The sequence below is a fragment of the Contarinia nasturtii genome, unplaced genomic scaffold (assembly GCF_009176525.2).
Source record: "Contarinia nasturtii isolate CC-2019 unplaced genomic scaffold, AAFC_CNas_1.1 Cnas_scaffold_695, whole genome shotgun sequence".
In the NCBI taxonomy this organism is placed as follows: Eukaryota; Metazoa; Arthropoda; class Insecta; order Diptera; family Cecidomyiidae; genus Contarinia; species Contarinia nasturtii.
This window is the reverse complement of record NW_022198046.1, coordinates 7477148-7492903: the sequence shown is the minus strand read 5'-3', so window position 1 is coordinate 7492903 and position 15756 is coordinate 7477148. Positions and strand designations below refer to the sequence as shown.

Genomic DNA, 15756 nt, shown 5'->3' with positions numbered 1-15756 from the left:
AATTAAAAGAATTTTTCTAGTGGAAAATCCCTAGCAAATCGAAAGAATTCCACGACTGTGTTGAGGGTTCCGAAAAATATTTTAGAGGGGGTAACTTGTCAACACCTATGAAAATAAGTCATTTGATTTAATTCACAAATTTATTACATGAAATAATTTAAAATTTTGTGTAATTTTTCATTTAATTATTTTTCGAATTCCTATCAAATGTCGTGTTTTCTAGAATATGATAATTTTCACTAATATTTTCATCTAATAGTCTAAAATAACACAATGGAACAATCCTTCAAAAAAATTTGATGTAGTTCCCTCAATTACGATAAGTTCTACGATTTGTTTTTCTAATAAATCGAACCTTTCTTTGAACAAAATTTTCATACAGTTCTGCACATGTTGATCTTGCTACAAATGAAACTTTATAAAAAAATTTCTTCTTTCGTTGAAGCTATTACACTGCTGCGTTACGTTTCACTGCACTTTGTAAACAATTTCGATTGCAGCATCATATTACAGAAATGTTTGTCAGAGAGAATTTTCTGAAAATTGACTCCAACCACTGAACCAAATGAACAACGAATGTACCGAGTGCTTCCATAAAATATTTTGTAATTCTTTTAGACATCTGTTTAAAAGCGTAATAAAAAAACTTCTCGCGCTATACTTTTTCGCGAGAGTGACACAACACGAAAAACATTGTGCTATTACAGTTATGCCTTTTAATTCGTTTATAAGAAAGGTTTCATTGTGAGAAGTTAAATCATGAAATAAAGTAGTAAAACTCTGCTCAAAAGTAATGCTTTATCAGTTGTTCAGACTTTTGATTGCCCACTGATTACCAGCAAAAAATAGATTCGTATATACTTTATAATCTGATTTGATCTATACAAATTTATATTGAGCTCTTACAATATGTATATCGATTTGCATGTGTCTCATTTCAATGCGACGCAAAAACATCATTCAATTTAATATTTATAATGCCATTTGAAACGACCGTTTCCGTTGAAACTTTCCAGGGCATGTGGAGTTGATGTTAACAATGACTCGAGAGAGAGAGAGAGAGAGAGAGAGAGAGAGCAAAAAATAGATTATATTTTATTTTAAAACTCCAGAATGTATTTGAAATCCCTGTGAAACCCAAAAACATTACACGAAATCAACCGCATATCGTTGTTGTCATTATCTGATGCCAAATAATGCCAAAATCCATTTGTTGACAACGTTGCAAAGCAGAAACCCATTTGTATAAATATTCAGGTCTGTGCAACAACAGACTCTGTAGAATTGCCATGTCATCTGTTTTTGCATTGAAATGATGTGAACGATGGTTTGTGTAGGTGGTGGAAAATATGTTTTGCATCTAAAGCTATTTACCGAGTTGAAAATCAATTTTCCCTTTTTCCAGGAAAATCATTTCATATTTTCGGAATAACGTTATGTGAAGCATTTTTATCATATCAATTATAACTATGTGTGTGCACGTATGTTTGATCGCAATCTGAAAGTTGTTTTGATAACATAATAACAACAGTAATGGATGATTGAAACTAACGTAACATTACCATCGTATTTTATGCGAATCACTAAACTTACACATCTAGTTTTAACTTTGTACATTCAATTGAATATCATCTACTTTAAGGAACGGAAATGTTCATTAAATAAATCTGGAGGAATTTCGCATTTAAAATAGTGTTTTACATTTGAAATGGCAAAAGTGAAAAATACACTTTAACTTTGTTAAAACACTATAATTGGATTTGAAGTCGAGCGAATGTGTTCTTTTTGAAGCACTGATGCGTATAGAACAGTATGATAAAGAAAGAATCATTGTTAATTCTGAATGAGCTGCATGTTAAAGTGACGATCCTATGATATGAATAGAGAGAGAGGAGAGAGAGAGAGAAAAAGAGAAGGAAAGAACAATGAGCTATATTGAGTTCAAAAAGTTGTCGATTTTCACTTAACCTCTTTTTTGTTTTCGCAATGATGATTTTTCTATTGAAAGAATAAGTTGTTATTTCCAGCAACCACGACAATATACCCGTAAAACAGCAATATCCTCAGATGAAAGCCAGAATGACAGTTCAATTTAAATCGATTTTTTTCGATTTTTCTTACTTTATTATTGCCTGCACAAGCTCATAATTCATGTTTTGTGGTTTTAAGCACGAGATGGCAAAGGAGTGAATACTTATGCAGCACTCATTGTATGAGTATGCATTACATTTATAATATTGTGCTACTGCTGATTTCTGTCTGGCGCCGTTACTTCCTTGCTTTATTTATTCATTGTGAAAATCCGCCAAATAGTATTCAATATGATCTAGCTCACATCGAATTCACCATGATTTCTGTGCTGTATTGTCATGGTTTATCGAATCATAAAACTTTGAATTTACATTTTATCCCTCCTGACACACAAACATCATCAACGCACTGGAAAAAAACAAGTCATCACAACGGAATGAGTGTTGATGAGCACCTGAATCTACTTTCTGTAAATATTTTAACTATCAAAACCAGCAATTTTACTTTGACGATATGAAATTGTTTGTTTTATGCCGTTACAAAGGAAGTTCATAAATTAAAATTCACAGTACACCAAAAACCATGACAGATTAAAATGGAACACCATTTATGGCAGTGATAAGTTGACGTTGTCGGAAAAAGCATAAACTATTCTGATAAAATATGTAAATCTCAAACGTTGGCATGCGTACCAATGACACTCGATTTGAAACTAAATTACCAGTGAAACATAAAGTAAATGAAACCTCTCGACTTGGTATTTTTAAACACAAAATCAGAACTCGAGAAACACTTTTTTTTTCACGATAGCAATGCTTTCAAACATAATCTGTAATTACCGTTCCTTTTTCCTATTGTGCGCCAAACACCATTTGAATCAAGTATAACGTATCGCTTAATTTTATTTCATATCGTTTTTCATATTGATGTCGACAACGGTTGTATCACACGCGTGCGGAATATTTATTTGTTTCGATTTTTTAAACCTCTATGTCGTCTATTCGGTAATATCCGCATTTGTCTGATGTTCAAACAAGAATACTTCGACACTTAACAATCTCATCGCATGCCGCAAAAAAGCAAAGAAAAGACGAGATTGTGTAAAGTTTTCCAAAAGATTTACTCTCAGCATCGCCATAAGAATTACGTTCGCATTGAGAAAATTCACTCGCATTGAACAAGTTTTTGCTCACAAAAACACTTTTGAATAAGATGGCAACAATTCTACATTTTTTTCTCTTTCCCTTTTCATGATAAATTATACACCGGAGAAAAATGTGAAACGCATTCTGTTTGAAACGCGGCATTTTGCCAATGTAATTCAGTTGTTGATTACAACGAGTTTCCCGTTGTGCATTTGATTACACCATTGACTAAAACAATGCGATTCAAAAAAAAGATTCTTTCCTCGTTCACACTCGTGCACCACAACAAATTGTGCATGTATATTCAAGGTTGTTGCGTTACTTTTCTTTATTCAACAGAACAATGATCATGTTTATATAGCAAGGGAGTAAATTGGAAAAAAAAATTCTTGTGCCATTTTGAATTACGACCCATCGAAATCGCACTTGCGAATAGCAACGGCATTCATAGTACTCAAATGAATTTTATGAGTTCACATTGTACAATTCCGAACAATATTTTGTGGTGACTTTTATTCAATTAAAATGGGAACAACTATTGTAAATTGGCTGCCATCGGAAAACCGGGACTTACCAAGCACGTTTTAATTTGGGTATATTGTCATATTGTTGTTTTAGATATGTATATGTGTGGCACTTAATGTAAAATAAATGCAATTTTTAAATTCTTGCAACTCAAACGGTTCTGAATTGGATGTGAGTTCCTTTTCATTCCAAAATTACACATTGAAAATGGTCTATTTTGCACTCGTAATTACATTTTACTTTATAGGCATTTGCATGAATGGAAAAAAACACCCTCTTCCTAATGACATTCTGCAATAAAACAATTTTTCGCTTTAATAACGTTTCGTATTTTCTCGCTTCGGCCAACCTTTTCAGCAGCATGCAAAGTCCCCGTCTGTTGCTACTTCTGCAGTATGAAATGCAAGTGTGAATGAAAAGCAAATTGCATAATATGTATTAAGTTTAATGGGCTGAAAATTGCTAGAAATCGTGCAAGTAGCATTTACATGAATAAAACGTCGTCGTCGTTGCCGTCGCCGCCAATGATGATGGTGGAATACAAGTGTATATAACTTATTGCATGTTAGAAAAATGAATCAACCAAAGGAGTGCACAATGTGAAGGCAGAAAATACTCGTTTTGCTTACTATCCCATTTCCTCACTGGACTGCATTCCATTTCCTTTATTTATTTTACCACCACTCTCTCCGTTTTAACTTGTCGATAAAAATGTTATGTATTCGTGAATATATGAATTCATGTAGTCATCACGTTTGATGCATGCGATTTCGTGCTTCCCATATCAAGCTGCATGCTGTGAGAAGACGCGATTGAGTTTCCGAAACAAATTTCCACTTTTTAATTTTCCATTGCATCGAAAATGAAACGAGAACAAATAATAATTATTCAAAATAAAAATGATTAAATCAATAAATCGCAGCAGCAACAGAATGCGTACGCCAATCGCATGTTTTCAGCAGCAATGGCATACTCACTCACATGTACATAGAAAAAGACGTGAATAAATTGAAAATTCCATCTCAAGAGAAACGAGCACGGAATGAAAAAAGAGTAAAAAAACCGCACACTCCAACAAGCTTACTGCGTTCCATCTTACATTAAACGGCCATAAGAACACTTTTGACTGGAAAAGTTCAACGCGTAGGTTGTGGTCGACGTCATAACCGGCCATAATTCAATGAATCTGTGAATGAAGTTCAAACTATTGATGAACCAATGCATTGCAGCAACGAACAACAAACATATATCAATTACGTTCATTCCAACTCAATTCATCGAAAGTTCACGACGGATGCGATTGGAATTTCTATTATTAGGAGCTAATTTATTATCAATATTTCTTATTTATTCTATTTTCAATTTCAAAAAAATAACAAAACATTATTTACTTTTCTATTTTCAGAAAGCTGACAAGTTACTCGAATATCACTATCACAAATGAATTATTATCTATGAGAAATCTATGTTCATATGCATGCCAATGGAAATTAACAAATACCTTATAAAAATCTCATCGAATAGCAAGACATTCTAGTTAAAGAGCAAAGGTCACTCATATTCACGCGTTCCCAATCGAAATATTGCTTGAAGTAAACAAACGACGAAGAAAATCGATGAATCGTCAGCAAATCCATAACAACTGCAGAGTACCACTCAAATCGAACTGCCAATAGCTTTAGAAGCTTATACAAATCTCTATTCATTTTTCTTATTAAATGAAATTCTATATCGAAAATGTGATACAAAAAAAAAAGTTCAAGCAAACAATTCACTGATATTTTATTCACATTGTATTAGTAAGTAGAAATGACAAATTGATCGATTTAAATTACGATTATTCAAAACGGGCACATTATTATTCTTCTTTTTTCCAGAGCACAATTTTTTATTTTAAATTCGAACCGGACGGTGTTCATATTGGCCACGTTTTTGTAGTGATCTATTGAAGAAAAGGGGTGTCAAAATGGTTGACTGCAATGTAAATCAACCGATGATAAGTGATAAAATTGAGAAGGAGAATACGGGGACTGATTTAATACTGCCAATCGCATCGATATCATCAACAAATCCACAGATATCAGTATTGCAACAATCGCCCCGATCACCGCCGCCAGTTTTAGTGGACAATTTTAAAAATGGAAACACAACGTAAGTGCATGTGTATTAAATAGTTAGCTGCAACTCTTTATTTTTTTTATTCATTTTGTACAAAAGAATTCTTTTCAGTTAACTGAATAATATTTGTTGATTTTATGTGTTCAATATGGTATGAGTGGCGAACGAAAACAAAAAATTAGGTTAAATTTGTTATGAATGTCAAAAGTTCAATTTTATTAATACTAAATTTAATTAGTGTGTGTATATTCAACAAGCATCGTTTCAATGGTCTTTGATCTCGTACATGAAATGGGCAAACGTCCCAATTGCTTTTCTACGATATCAAATAATTGGAATCATTAATTGCTGTTAATATTTGTATTTGATCAACACATTGTATAATTCTAGGTATAATTGGCACGATAAAATGGCGATTCGACCATCGTTGCATGATGTTCCAATTAATTGGAACATTTAACTAATCGAATGAATTACGATACGATTATAGGAAAACAAGCACTTGTCTTGATTGTAAGAATAAACTGGTGCCACTCGCTCACTCACACAGATAGTCGCAATGCGTATGTAACATCAATTCATTGATTGTGAGGTGGCTTCCATTCACATATCGTTGAATTCTCTCACTTTTTTTTATTTATAAAATCGCATCAAACTCAATGTCAACCCCTCGACTAAAAATAGAAGCGAAACGAACTTAATGAAAATTTATCGTGCAGACAACAAAATTATGTTCATTTATCTACTCGTCGTGCAATTGTTTGTTTTTTTCTATATTGCAACACAGGTTCTGTCAGCTCGGTTTTCACACTGCCATTTCTGTATTTGCGTCGGTAGTGTGTGTGTGTGTGTGTTGGTGTATGAGTTGTATGTTTTCTGCATAGATTCACGATAAAAAGCAATTATAGTGTGTTCTTCAACATCAAAACGATTTGCGATGTTTAGCCTTGACAATGAAATGGGCACTAACACGCTTTATCACAACAACCGCGTCATTCTCGTCAGTCATGGTTGATTATGCGTCGCCAACACACTCAGACAATAAAAATGACTTTGATCCTTTTACTTTGATAATGGTCGCAGTTTTTTTTTACTTCGCATTATCGTGTAAATTCTTCTTCTTTACATTGGCATTAAAATAAAACCATTAGAATAATCAAAGGGAATGAAAAATCTCGGTGAAATTACTTGTTGGGCGTAGTTTAATCCGAAATTGTCATGGTGACATTGAAATCAAAAAGTGAAAGTCACAAATTGCACCTAGTAACATTTTGAAAATGAAATAAATCCTCTTTTTAGAAAATCGTTAGCGAATCGTCTTGAAGTTTTTCATTTCTGAAGGTTGTGAACTAGGGGATAACCACCAAACTAGTGTTTCTACTCAGAGAAATTGAACAGTGTAAACACAAATGTTTGTTGTGTATTTCGCCCATTTACACAGACGTTTCACACACAGTGAAACGTCGAATTACCCACACTACAACAAAAATGATGTGAATTCGACATTTTACACTGTGTGTGTATAACGTCAGTGCAAACCGTCATTTTACACTTTGATTTTGCAAGTTCAGTGTAAAATGATTTTTCGTAAAAAAACTATTTTTTTCAAATCTAGGGGATATCCATGCGAATTAGAATTAGCACATTAGCAAAAAAATAGGGAAATTTACATGAAGAAAATAGCAAAATTAGCAAAATTAGCAATAAATAGCAGAATTAGCACTGTACACGTATATACTTTAGTAAGCATTTATTCTTGAATATATTGAAATAATTAATTAAAATAAAATTCACAAAACAAATGAATTGAATAGTGTTGAACTAAAATGTATCAAAATATGTAGTTAAATACGCTTTTTCTCATTTTTAAATAAAAATATATTCAATGGCACGTAACCAAGCACGTTTCATCTGTATTAACTACAATTTACGAATTGCAATCGGAAATGTAGATTTGATGACAGATTTCTTACTGAAAACGTATACGCTAGTGCCTGCTTCAAATATACACGTTGAAAGTGTCAACTTGAAACATTTACGTAAACACATTTCAGTTATTCGATCATGCTGTCAATCTGACGAATGCGATATTTTTGACGTACTAGAAAAATTAGCAAAAAATAGCAGTATTAGAACAAACTAGTAGAAATACTAGCAGAATTAGTGAAAACTAGAGAGAAATAGCGTTTATTATTATAAATTATTCGATCTGCAATTCACGGTTATCCCCTAGTTTCAAATGATAATTTTTTTTTCATGTTTTTATTTTATTGTTAAATATTCAATGAAAGATTTAAAATATAATTTGATTTGAAATTGATGTGATTTATAGTGATATTTTGCTCTAAAAAAAGTTTACCGGTGTGTTGTAAAAACATAAAAAAATTCGTATCTCACGCTCATATTTGCGATAATTTTTATTTGTTTTTCATCATTTAATCTATTTTGCATATTGAAAGAGCCAATAGAAGTGATATAATTAAGTTTCAAGAGCAAAATATCACTATAATTCACATCAATTTCAAATCAAATTATATTTCAAATCTTTCATTGAATATTTAACAATAAAATAAAAACATGAAAAAAAATTATCATTTGAAAAAAATAGTTTTTTTTACGAAAAATCATTTTATACTGAACTTGCAAAATCAAAGTGTAAAATGACGGTTTGCACTGACGTTATACACACACAGTGTAAAATGTCGAATTCACATCATTGTTATTGTAGTGTGGGTAATTCGACGTTTCACACTGTGTGTGAAATGTCAGTGTAAATGGGCGAAATACACAACAAACATTTGTGTTTACACTGTTCAATTTCTCTGAGTAGTTTTTCTAGTGCGTGAAGTTGGTTCTCTTGGTAGTTTAAGTACAGGTTATAGGTAGGTTATGCTAGTTTTTACTACTGTTTTTCTAGTTTTCTAGTTTGGTGGATAACCCCTTGGTTGTGAACCAACCCATGATGAGTACATAATCAATCACACCTAAAGAATGACAAGTAAATGTTGCACCACAGTAAAAATATTAATAATAAAACAATGTTTATATAAAAGATATCGGAATGTAGACAGTATTTCATTTTTGAAACAAAAAAAATACCATGTTGATTTTCTACCTGAACAATTAAAAATTGTATGCCATAAAACAATGCAAAAGTTTTCCCAGCAAATTGTGATTGAAAGCATTTTTCGTCCTTTTATGTCAGTCAGCGTTTTATTCGTGTTCCATACTGTATAAATATCCTTTATGAGCTGCAAATGCGAATATTTCTTTTTATTACATATCTTGATCAACATTGCGTTTCGGCTGTTTGATTTTCATTACACGTCGTTTGGATTTTTTTGTTCGTTCAATTTCAGAAACATATTCTGAAAACAGTACATTTTCGGTCGTTTTTTTATCAAGGATAAACCATTTTTTTTGCTGTTTCGACAAAAAATCTCGTTAGATTGCTACTTGCAAACATTTCAGCCAATTGGCCAAATCGAACGTTGAATTCGCGCAGATTTTGCCCAAGTTGTGTGAAAAGAGAAAATCTCTTCCGAGAGGTAAATACACATTAAAACAGAACGATCATCATTTATGTAAACAACATTGCCCCAAATCCAATTTCGATGTTATGTTTCTCGCGCAACAAAAATCAATATGGTGGAAATATAATCAAGACGAATTTTACGCGTACTTTTTTATGGTAACAGCTTTTAGCATTGAAAAAGGTGGCGCTCCTCTCGTTACTGTTAACAAAACATGTGAATAAAAAGAAATGTTTTCCGAATTTTCACGTGTAAAAATGTTATGTTTTCACATGCAAATGTGTGTTCCATGTCTAACCTAATTATGGTAGTGTTTTTTTCTTCATGTTTTCGCTTGAATGTGAAGTATGCTTTTTTGGTTCAGTTGCTGATTTTCCAGAGGTGCTACTGATCAGATACATACTATGCGAATACGCGTTAATCATACACAAGTATAAATTTATTGTTTGTAATTTATCTGATGTTGGCGATAGAGAAAATAGAGAACGAGAGAGAAATGGATTGTGCTAGGACAATGAAGCCGGTCATAAAAACGTTCATATTATTTAATCATGCAAAAGTCAGAAAAATTATTACCTGACAGTGACATACTCGGTATTGGGAATAATCTATGATATGTATAAACTAGAGCAAAAGCAATGTGAGAATAATATTAAATGCCATTGCAGAGAATTTCTGATTCATGGTTTATTTCATATGCGCATCGGAAAAACAATCGCTCAACCGAAAACACTATATGAGCGAATGAAATTGTTGGTAAGGAAGTGAAATTCAGATCTTGTTTTTCCAATCGTCAAAATCGCGTTTTTTCTTCATTTGATGACAAAAAAAATCCCATGAAAAACTACATACATTTCAACGTCAAAATAGCTTTTATTTTGTATTATTAACAATTTCAGTGCGTCAAAATTGATGTGTACACATTTTATGTTGACAAAGTGGTATTGGATAGTAAGTAGTTCACTCTTATTTCCCTGGCCATTTTCGAACGGTATCATTTTACTCTAAATAAATGGTTATCGCCAAAAAAAACACATCGACTACTTTGCGAAATACATTTTCGGGCAACAGCAACATCAACAAGATTTATGTTTGTTCACACCCACGCTCTTTCGCTGATGCATCTTCGACTATACTTAACGCGAGCAAATAACCTTTGAAACAGATGATATTAGTCAGGTATACAATGTGTGCTGGTGGGTCACAGATAACAAACCAACGAAGATGGATATTTATCAAAAAAAATATCGAAAAATATTTACGAGGCAAATAAATTTCACTTTACGCGGTATATGCTATGATATATGTTTAACAGTCGTATTGTTGCTTATCATATTCATAAAAATGGCATTTCTTATTCCATGAAAATCGATTCGAATTGACAAGAAGATCGGATGTACGTTCCTTTCAAGTGAAATCTATGTATTGAATAAAACATACAATTTTCCAAGCGCAATTGATGCATACTAAACAACGTATGCATTTATGTATATTTAACTCGATTAGATTTTTTTTTATAGACTTGTGTGAATAATGAAAATTCTGACGTAAGCCAATTTATTTAAAAAGCGGAAGAATTCTAGTTGGAATGAACTTTATACCTAGTTGTCGTCAAATGAATTCACTTTAAATCGCATGGTTTAATCAAATATTTGCTATTCACAGTGGTTCGCAACATAATCTTCATGTGGAAAATTTTAACGGACATGGTTATGCGAAGAAAATTCACAACAACAGCCCGACCACATTGAAAAAGAACATGGTGAGAAATTGATTCAATGAAATTATACCACAATGATTTACAGTTATAAACGATTTGCCTAGCTTTGTTGCCATAAATTTTAAATGCAAAGTGACGCAACCAAAATATTTATATAAAACACACGCAAAATGCAATTCATGAGCTTTATCACAATTTGGAGATAAAATCTTTCTTTATATTGAAATTTCGTTAAATGTCGACTCTGAATTATAAACAATTCACAAATCGTTATTTTATCCACATTTGCGATAATCTTTAGGATATTGTATTTTGTGTGTCAATGAAATATATATGTAAAGGAAAATGTTTGCATACTTGAAGAAATCAAGAAAAATATGTTGATTCCAGCAATAATCACATGCAAAAGAATTGTACTATAAAATGATATTCGATTGATTTGCACGTAACAGGCGACATTGACAAATCTTCCCAAATGGCCGCCAGTGGATGTGAGATTCGATGATATCAAGTTTTCAGTGTCAGAAGGTCGACGAAAAGGATATAAAACTATATTGAAAGGAGTTAGCGGATTATTTCGTTCCGGCGAATTGACTGCCATTATGGGACCGAGTGAGCAATTTTTTCCTTCATAACCTTTTGAATTTATGCGAAAAATATACATTTCAAAGGCAATTTACTTTCTTCTTTTAAGGTGGAGCCGGAAAAAGTACATTAATGAACATCTTGGCTGGATATAGGTAACTACTTAATTTGCATTTATTAAACAATTTTCCATTGTTTTTCTCGAAATTCATGCAACAGAGGATTTTTTTTATTTTCGCTGTGGTCTGTTTCCTCCAAATAACGTCTCAAACAATCCAGAGGCCGCATATTATTTGTCCTGGATTATTATTATAATCAATGAAATCACATCTGATTTCCTGCACTCCCGTGCTAATGGTCAAAATGATAGCTATACTATATATTCACTGATAACAAAACACCCTCTTTATACCTTTTGATTGTCGCAAAACATCACACACGTGCGTACATGATAGAAAATTCCTTTTTGCTTTTACATTTTTAATTTGATCAAATGTAAAAAAACAAAATGAATTTAGTATTTTTCAATGTGAAGACCTTCATTTTGATCTTGATGGAACTTTACATACACTTGTGTGAACATTACAAGAAAATCAACGGTTATTTTTTTAACAATCCAGAAAATGACACGCATTTCCATATTTATCATTTCTACATAATCTTCCTAGAAGGTTTTTCCATTTTTATAGGTTTTGAAATGAGGAAAAAAAAAACTAATTCATTCCTTTTTTTATTATTTCATCCAATAAAGAACATCAAATGTAAATGGAACCGTTTACATTAATGGAAAAGAGCGTAATTTGCGTCGATTTCGTAAGCTGTCGAGTTATATCATGCAAGATGATTGTTTAATGCCACATCTAAGTGTCAAAGAAGCTATGCTAATATCAGCCAATTTGAAATTGGGCAAAGAAATATCGACCGAATCGAAAAAGTTGGTGATTGCTGAAATTTTGGAGGCATTAGGTTTAAGTGAATCGATAAGTACGAGAACTATTGATTTGAGCGGTGGCCAACGGAAGCGTCTTTCGATTGCCTTGGAATTGGTTAACAATCCTCCGGTGATGTTTTTTGATGAGGTTAGTAACTTTGCTCCAAGTAGTAAATAATTTTAGTTTTGGCGTGCGCGTAATTCATTCTCTTCATTGTTTAAATTTTACATGATAATAAAAATATTATCGTTGGAATGATTATAATCGCAATATTCTTGTTTTACGGCTAATGCGTTTGATGCGAATGATTCAGTGTCAAAGACACGAATTATTCAGTTCGATGCCGCGTACTTTACATCTTAAATTGACGTGTCCAGAAGAGAGTTTTTACATCAAACAAACGCTGCTTTTCGTTGAAAGCCAAAGATCACTGTGTTCTTTATTTAATTTTCATCGTTCTACCTGTTATCTTGATATCATTAATTTGTTTTTTTTTTTTGGTTATGAGTGCATCGAAATGCTCAATTCTATATTAACTAAATAACTTTTTGTTTCAATTTTAATTGAATTACCATCAATTTATCAATTGGAATATTGTTTTCATTTGTGATTTCTTTAGCCTACTTCCGGTTTGGATTCTTCATCGTGCTTTCAATTACTATCATTGCTGCAAACATTGGCTCAAGGGGGTCGCACCATTGTATGTACCAATTTCTAGTATACTTAGTTTTATTTAATTTGTATTTAGTTTCTTCTAGTTTTTTTTGTATATCTAAAATATTGAGCTGAATAAATTGCATTGCCAATGTATTCTTCATCCATACGGAAGACAATAGAATCCGCATTGTTCTTACTGAACACAAGTATTTTGTACCGTCATAAAAAAGGTGTTGGCAATGTATTTTGTATGGCACTGCTAAAAAATATGAAATATTCTTCTAGTAGCTTCTAGTATGCATTGATTTCGTATAGTAAAAATCCATGTTTTTCCCCCAGGTATGTACGATACATCAGCCATCAGCTCGTTTGTTCGAGAAGTTCGATAATCTATATATGCTGGCAGAGGGTCATTGTATATATCAAGGTCGCGTTCATGGTCTGGTTCCATTCCTTGCATCATTTGGTTATGTCTGTCCAAGTTATCACAATCCAGCCGATTATGGTGAGTCCAATTAAGCAGAAGAAATTGAATCTCCCAACTAAAGTATTTTTCTCTCTCTATGTGATACCCAGTTATGGAAGTTGCAAGCGGTGAATTCGGTGAAGGTAATTCGGCATTTTTTTTGTCTAGAGACTATTTTCATTTGAATTTGACTGACATCAATTTTTTTTTCTTCAAGCTGTGCCAACGTTAGTGATGGCTGTTAACACTTACAAAAGTGGGAATGCTGTGTTGCTAACCGAAAATGAGATCGGTATCCAATTACAAGGGATATCAAGCGTATCAAAGACTATTGCCAACGATATCAGCAAGTCAAAGAATAATAAATCGGCACTAAAAAGTGACGAGCTGACTTATACAAAAAACAGCAATGTGGATCATACATTGATTAATTTAACGAACAACGATGATTTATCGTCACAGACTAAGGTGACATCAGAAGTGTGCACTACATCACTGTTGGATTCACATGATAGTGTCGTCACATTGCCGAATAAACACACGTTTCCAACATCGGGAACGAGGCAATTTTGGATTCTGTTGAAACGTGCTTTCAAGACAATTTTGAGAGACAAACAGTTGATGCATATGCGTTTGGCTGCACATGTTATCGTAGGCACTATCATTGGCATGATTTATTATGATATCGGCCGTGAAGCGTCCAAAGTTTATGATAATCTTGGTTGCACCTTTTTCACAATGCTATTTACCATGTTCACAGGGATGATGCCAACTATATTAACTTGTACGTTTTTGATCCTCTCAATCCAATATTCTCAATTCTCACATTTCACTAAGACTTCACTTGTTTTCTGCCGTATCAATTTTCAGTTCCACAAGAAATGAACGTTTTCGTGAAAGAACATCTCAATTATTGGTATTCATTGAAAGCATTTTATTTTGCAAAGACCGTGGCCGATATGCCCTTCCAAGTGAGTACAACGATTGATTCTATTGTATCATCAATCAAGTGTTACCGATCAAATTTCAATGTAATTAATGAGCATTATCTTTCGTCAGCTTTTGTTCTCCGGAGTGTACGTCGTAACGGTTTACTATTTGACATCGCAACCCATGGAGCTTCAACGAATTGCAATGTTTGTGTGTATTTGCGTGTTAACGAGTTTGGTATCGCAGAGTTTGGGTTTGCTTATTGGAGCGGGCCTTTCTGTGGAGAGCGGTGTTTTTATCGGTCCAGTCGCATCGATTCCTACCGTTCTGTTTTCTGGCTTCTTTGTTACATTTGACACCATTCCTGGATATTTGAAGTGGTTGACATACGTATCATACGTCCGCTATGGATTTGAAGGTATTAATTATACATGACACCCTTTAATGTTTCTCATTTAACTGAAACTGATCTTAAAATTGTCGTTTTTAATTTTAGGTGCGGTGCTTGCAATTTACAAAGATCGAGAACGATTAAAATGTTCACAAATGTTTTGTTTGTATCGAGACCCCGTAAAAATTGTCGATATGCTATTCATGTCAGAGTCGGAGTATTGGGTGGATGTGGTGGCATTAATATCCATATTTCTCGGATTACGAGTAATCGCTTACTTTGTACTGCGATGGAAAATCTACTCGATCCGATAAATAAATAGGTCCCATCATTGTGTTTCCATCTGATATTTAATTTAAAAACACAAACGCAATGCAATCAGGCGCTGTGCAATTCTTTTTTTTAATTCTATCTACAATAAATACGATAACACTTAAATATTGTAGCTTTTTCGTTTCCTCACATTTCTTACAATGGGCAGAGGATGTGACATTTAGGGTGTAGATTTATTTTTTACTGCTTCAATTATCCGATGTATGATGTATATTCGATTAAGTGAACGAGAGATTTTTTTCTTCTTGGAAATGGAATTCTAGTTTTTGTAATACATAAAACGATTATTTAAGACAGACTTATGTCAAAATTCAATTGCATTTTTGATTGAAAAAATAAACATTGGAAATTGTATGGTTTTTTTTTTTTGGTTGTTGTTTATTGTATTTC

The 15756-nt window shown here is 32.9% G+C and overlaps 1 protein-coding gene across 5 annotated transcripts in view; it reads left to right on the top strand.

Moving 5' to 3' along the window:
• The window catches only part of LOC116340640 (ATP-binding cassette sub-family G member 4), a 32006-nt gene extending 16275 nt beyond the window's left edge, over positions 1-15731 (top strand). For all 5 annotated transcript variants that reach the window (XM_031767232.1, XM_031767234.1, XM_031767236.1 and 2 more), the window contains exons 2-14: positions 5107-5500; positions 5579-5852; positions 11018-11114; positions 11525-11684; positions 11767-11812; positions 12409-12736; positions 13209-13289; positions 13586-13751; positions 13823-13855; positions 13930-14496; positions 14583-14683; positions 14772-15060; positions 15139-15731. In XM_031767232.1, the coding sequence (XP_031623092.1) occupies positions 5668-5852; positions 11018-11114; positions 11525-11684; positions 11767-11812; positions 12409-12736; positions 13209-13289; positions 13586-13751; positions 13823-13855; positions 13930-14496; positions 14583-14683; positions 14772-15060; positions 15139-15347 (2262 nt within the window). In that variant the 5' untranslated portion in view covers positions 5107-5500; positions 5579-5667 and the 3' untranslated portion in view covers positions 15348-15731. The remainder of the gene's footprint in view (positions 1-5106; positions 5501-5578; positions 5853-11017; positions 11115-11524; positions 11685-11766; positions 11813-12408; positions 12737-13208; positions 13290-13585; positions 13752-13822; positions 13856-13929; positions 14497-14582; positions 14684-14771; positions 15061-15138) is intronic.
• Positions 15732-15756: the final 25 nt, after the last annotated feature.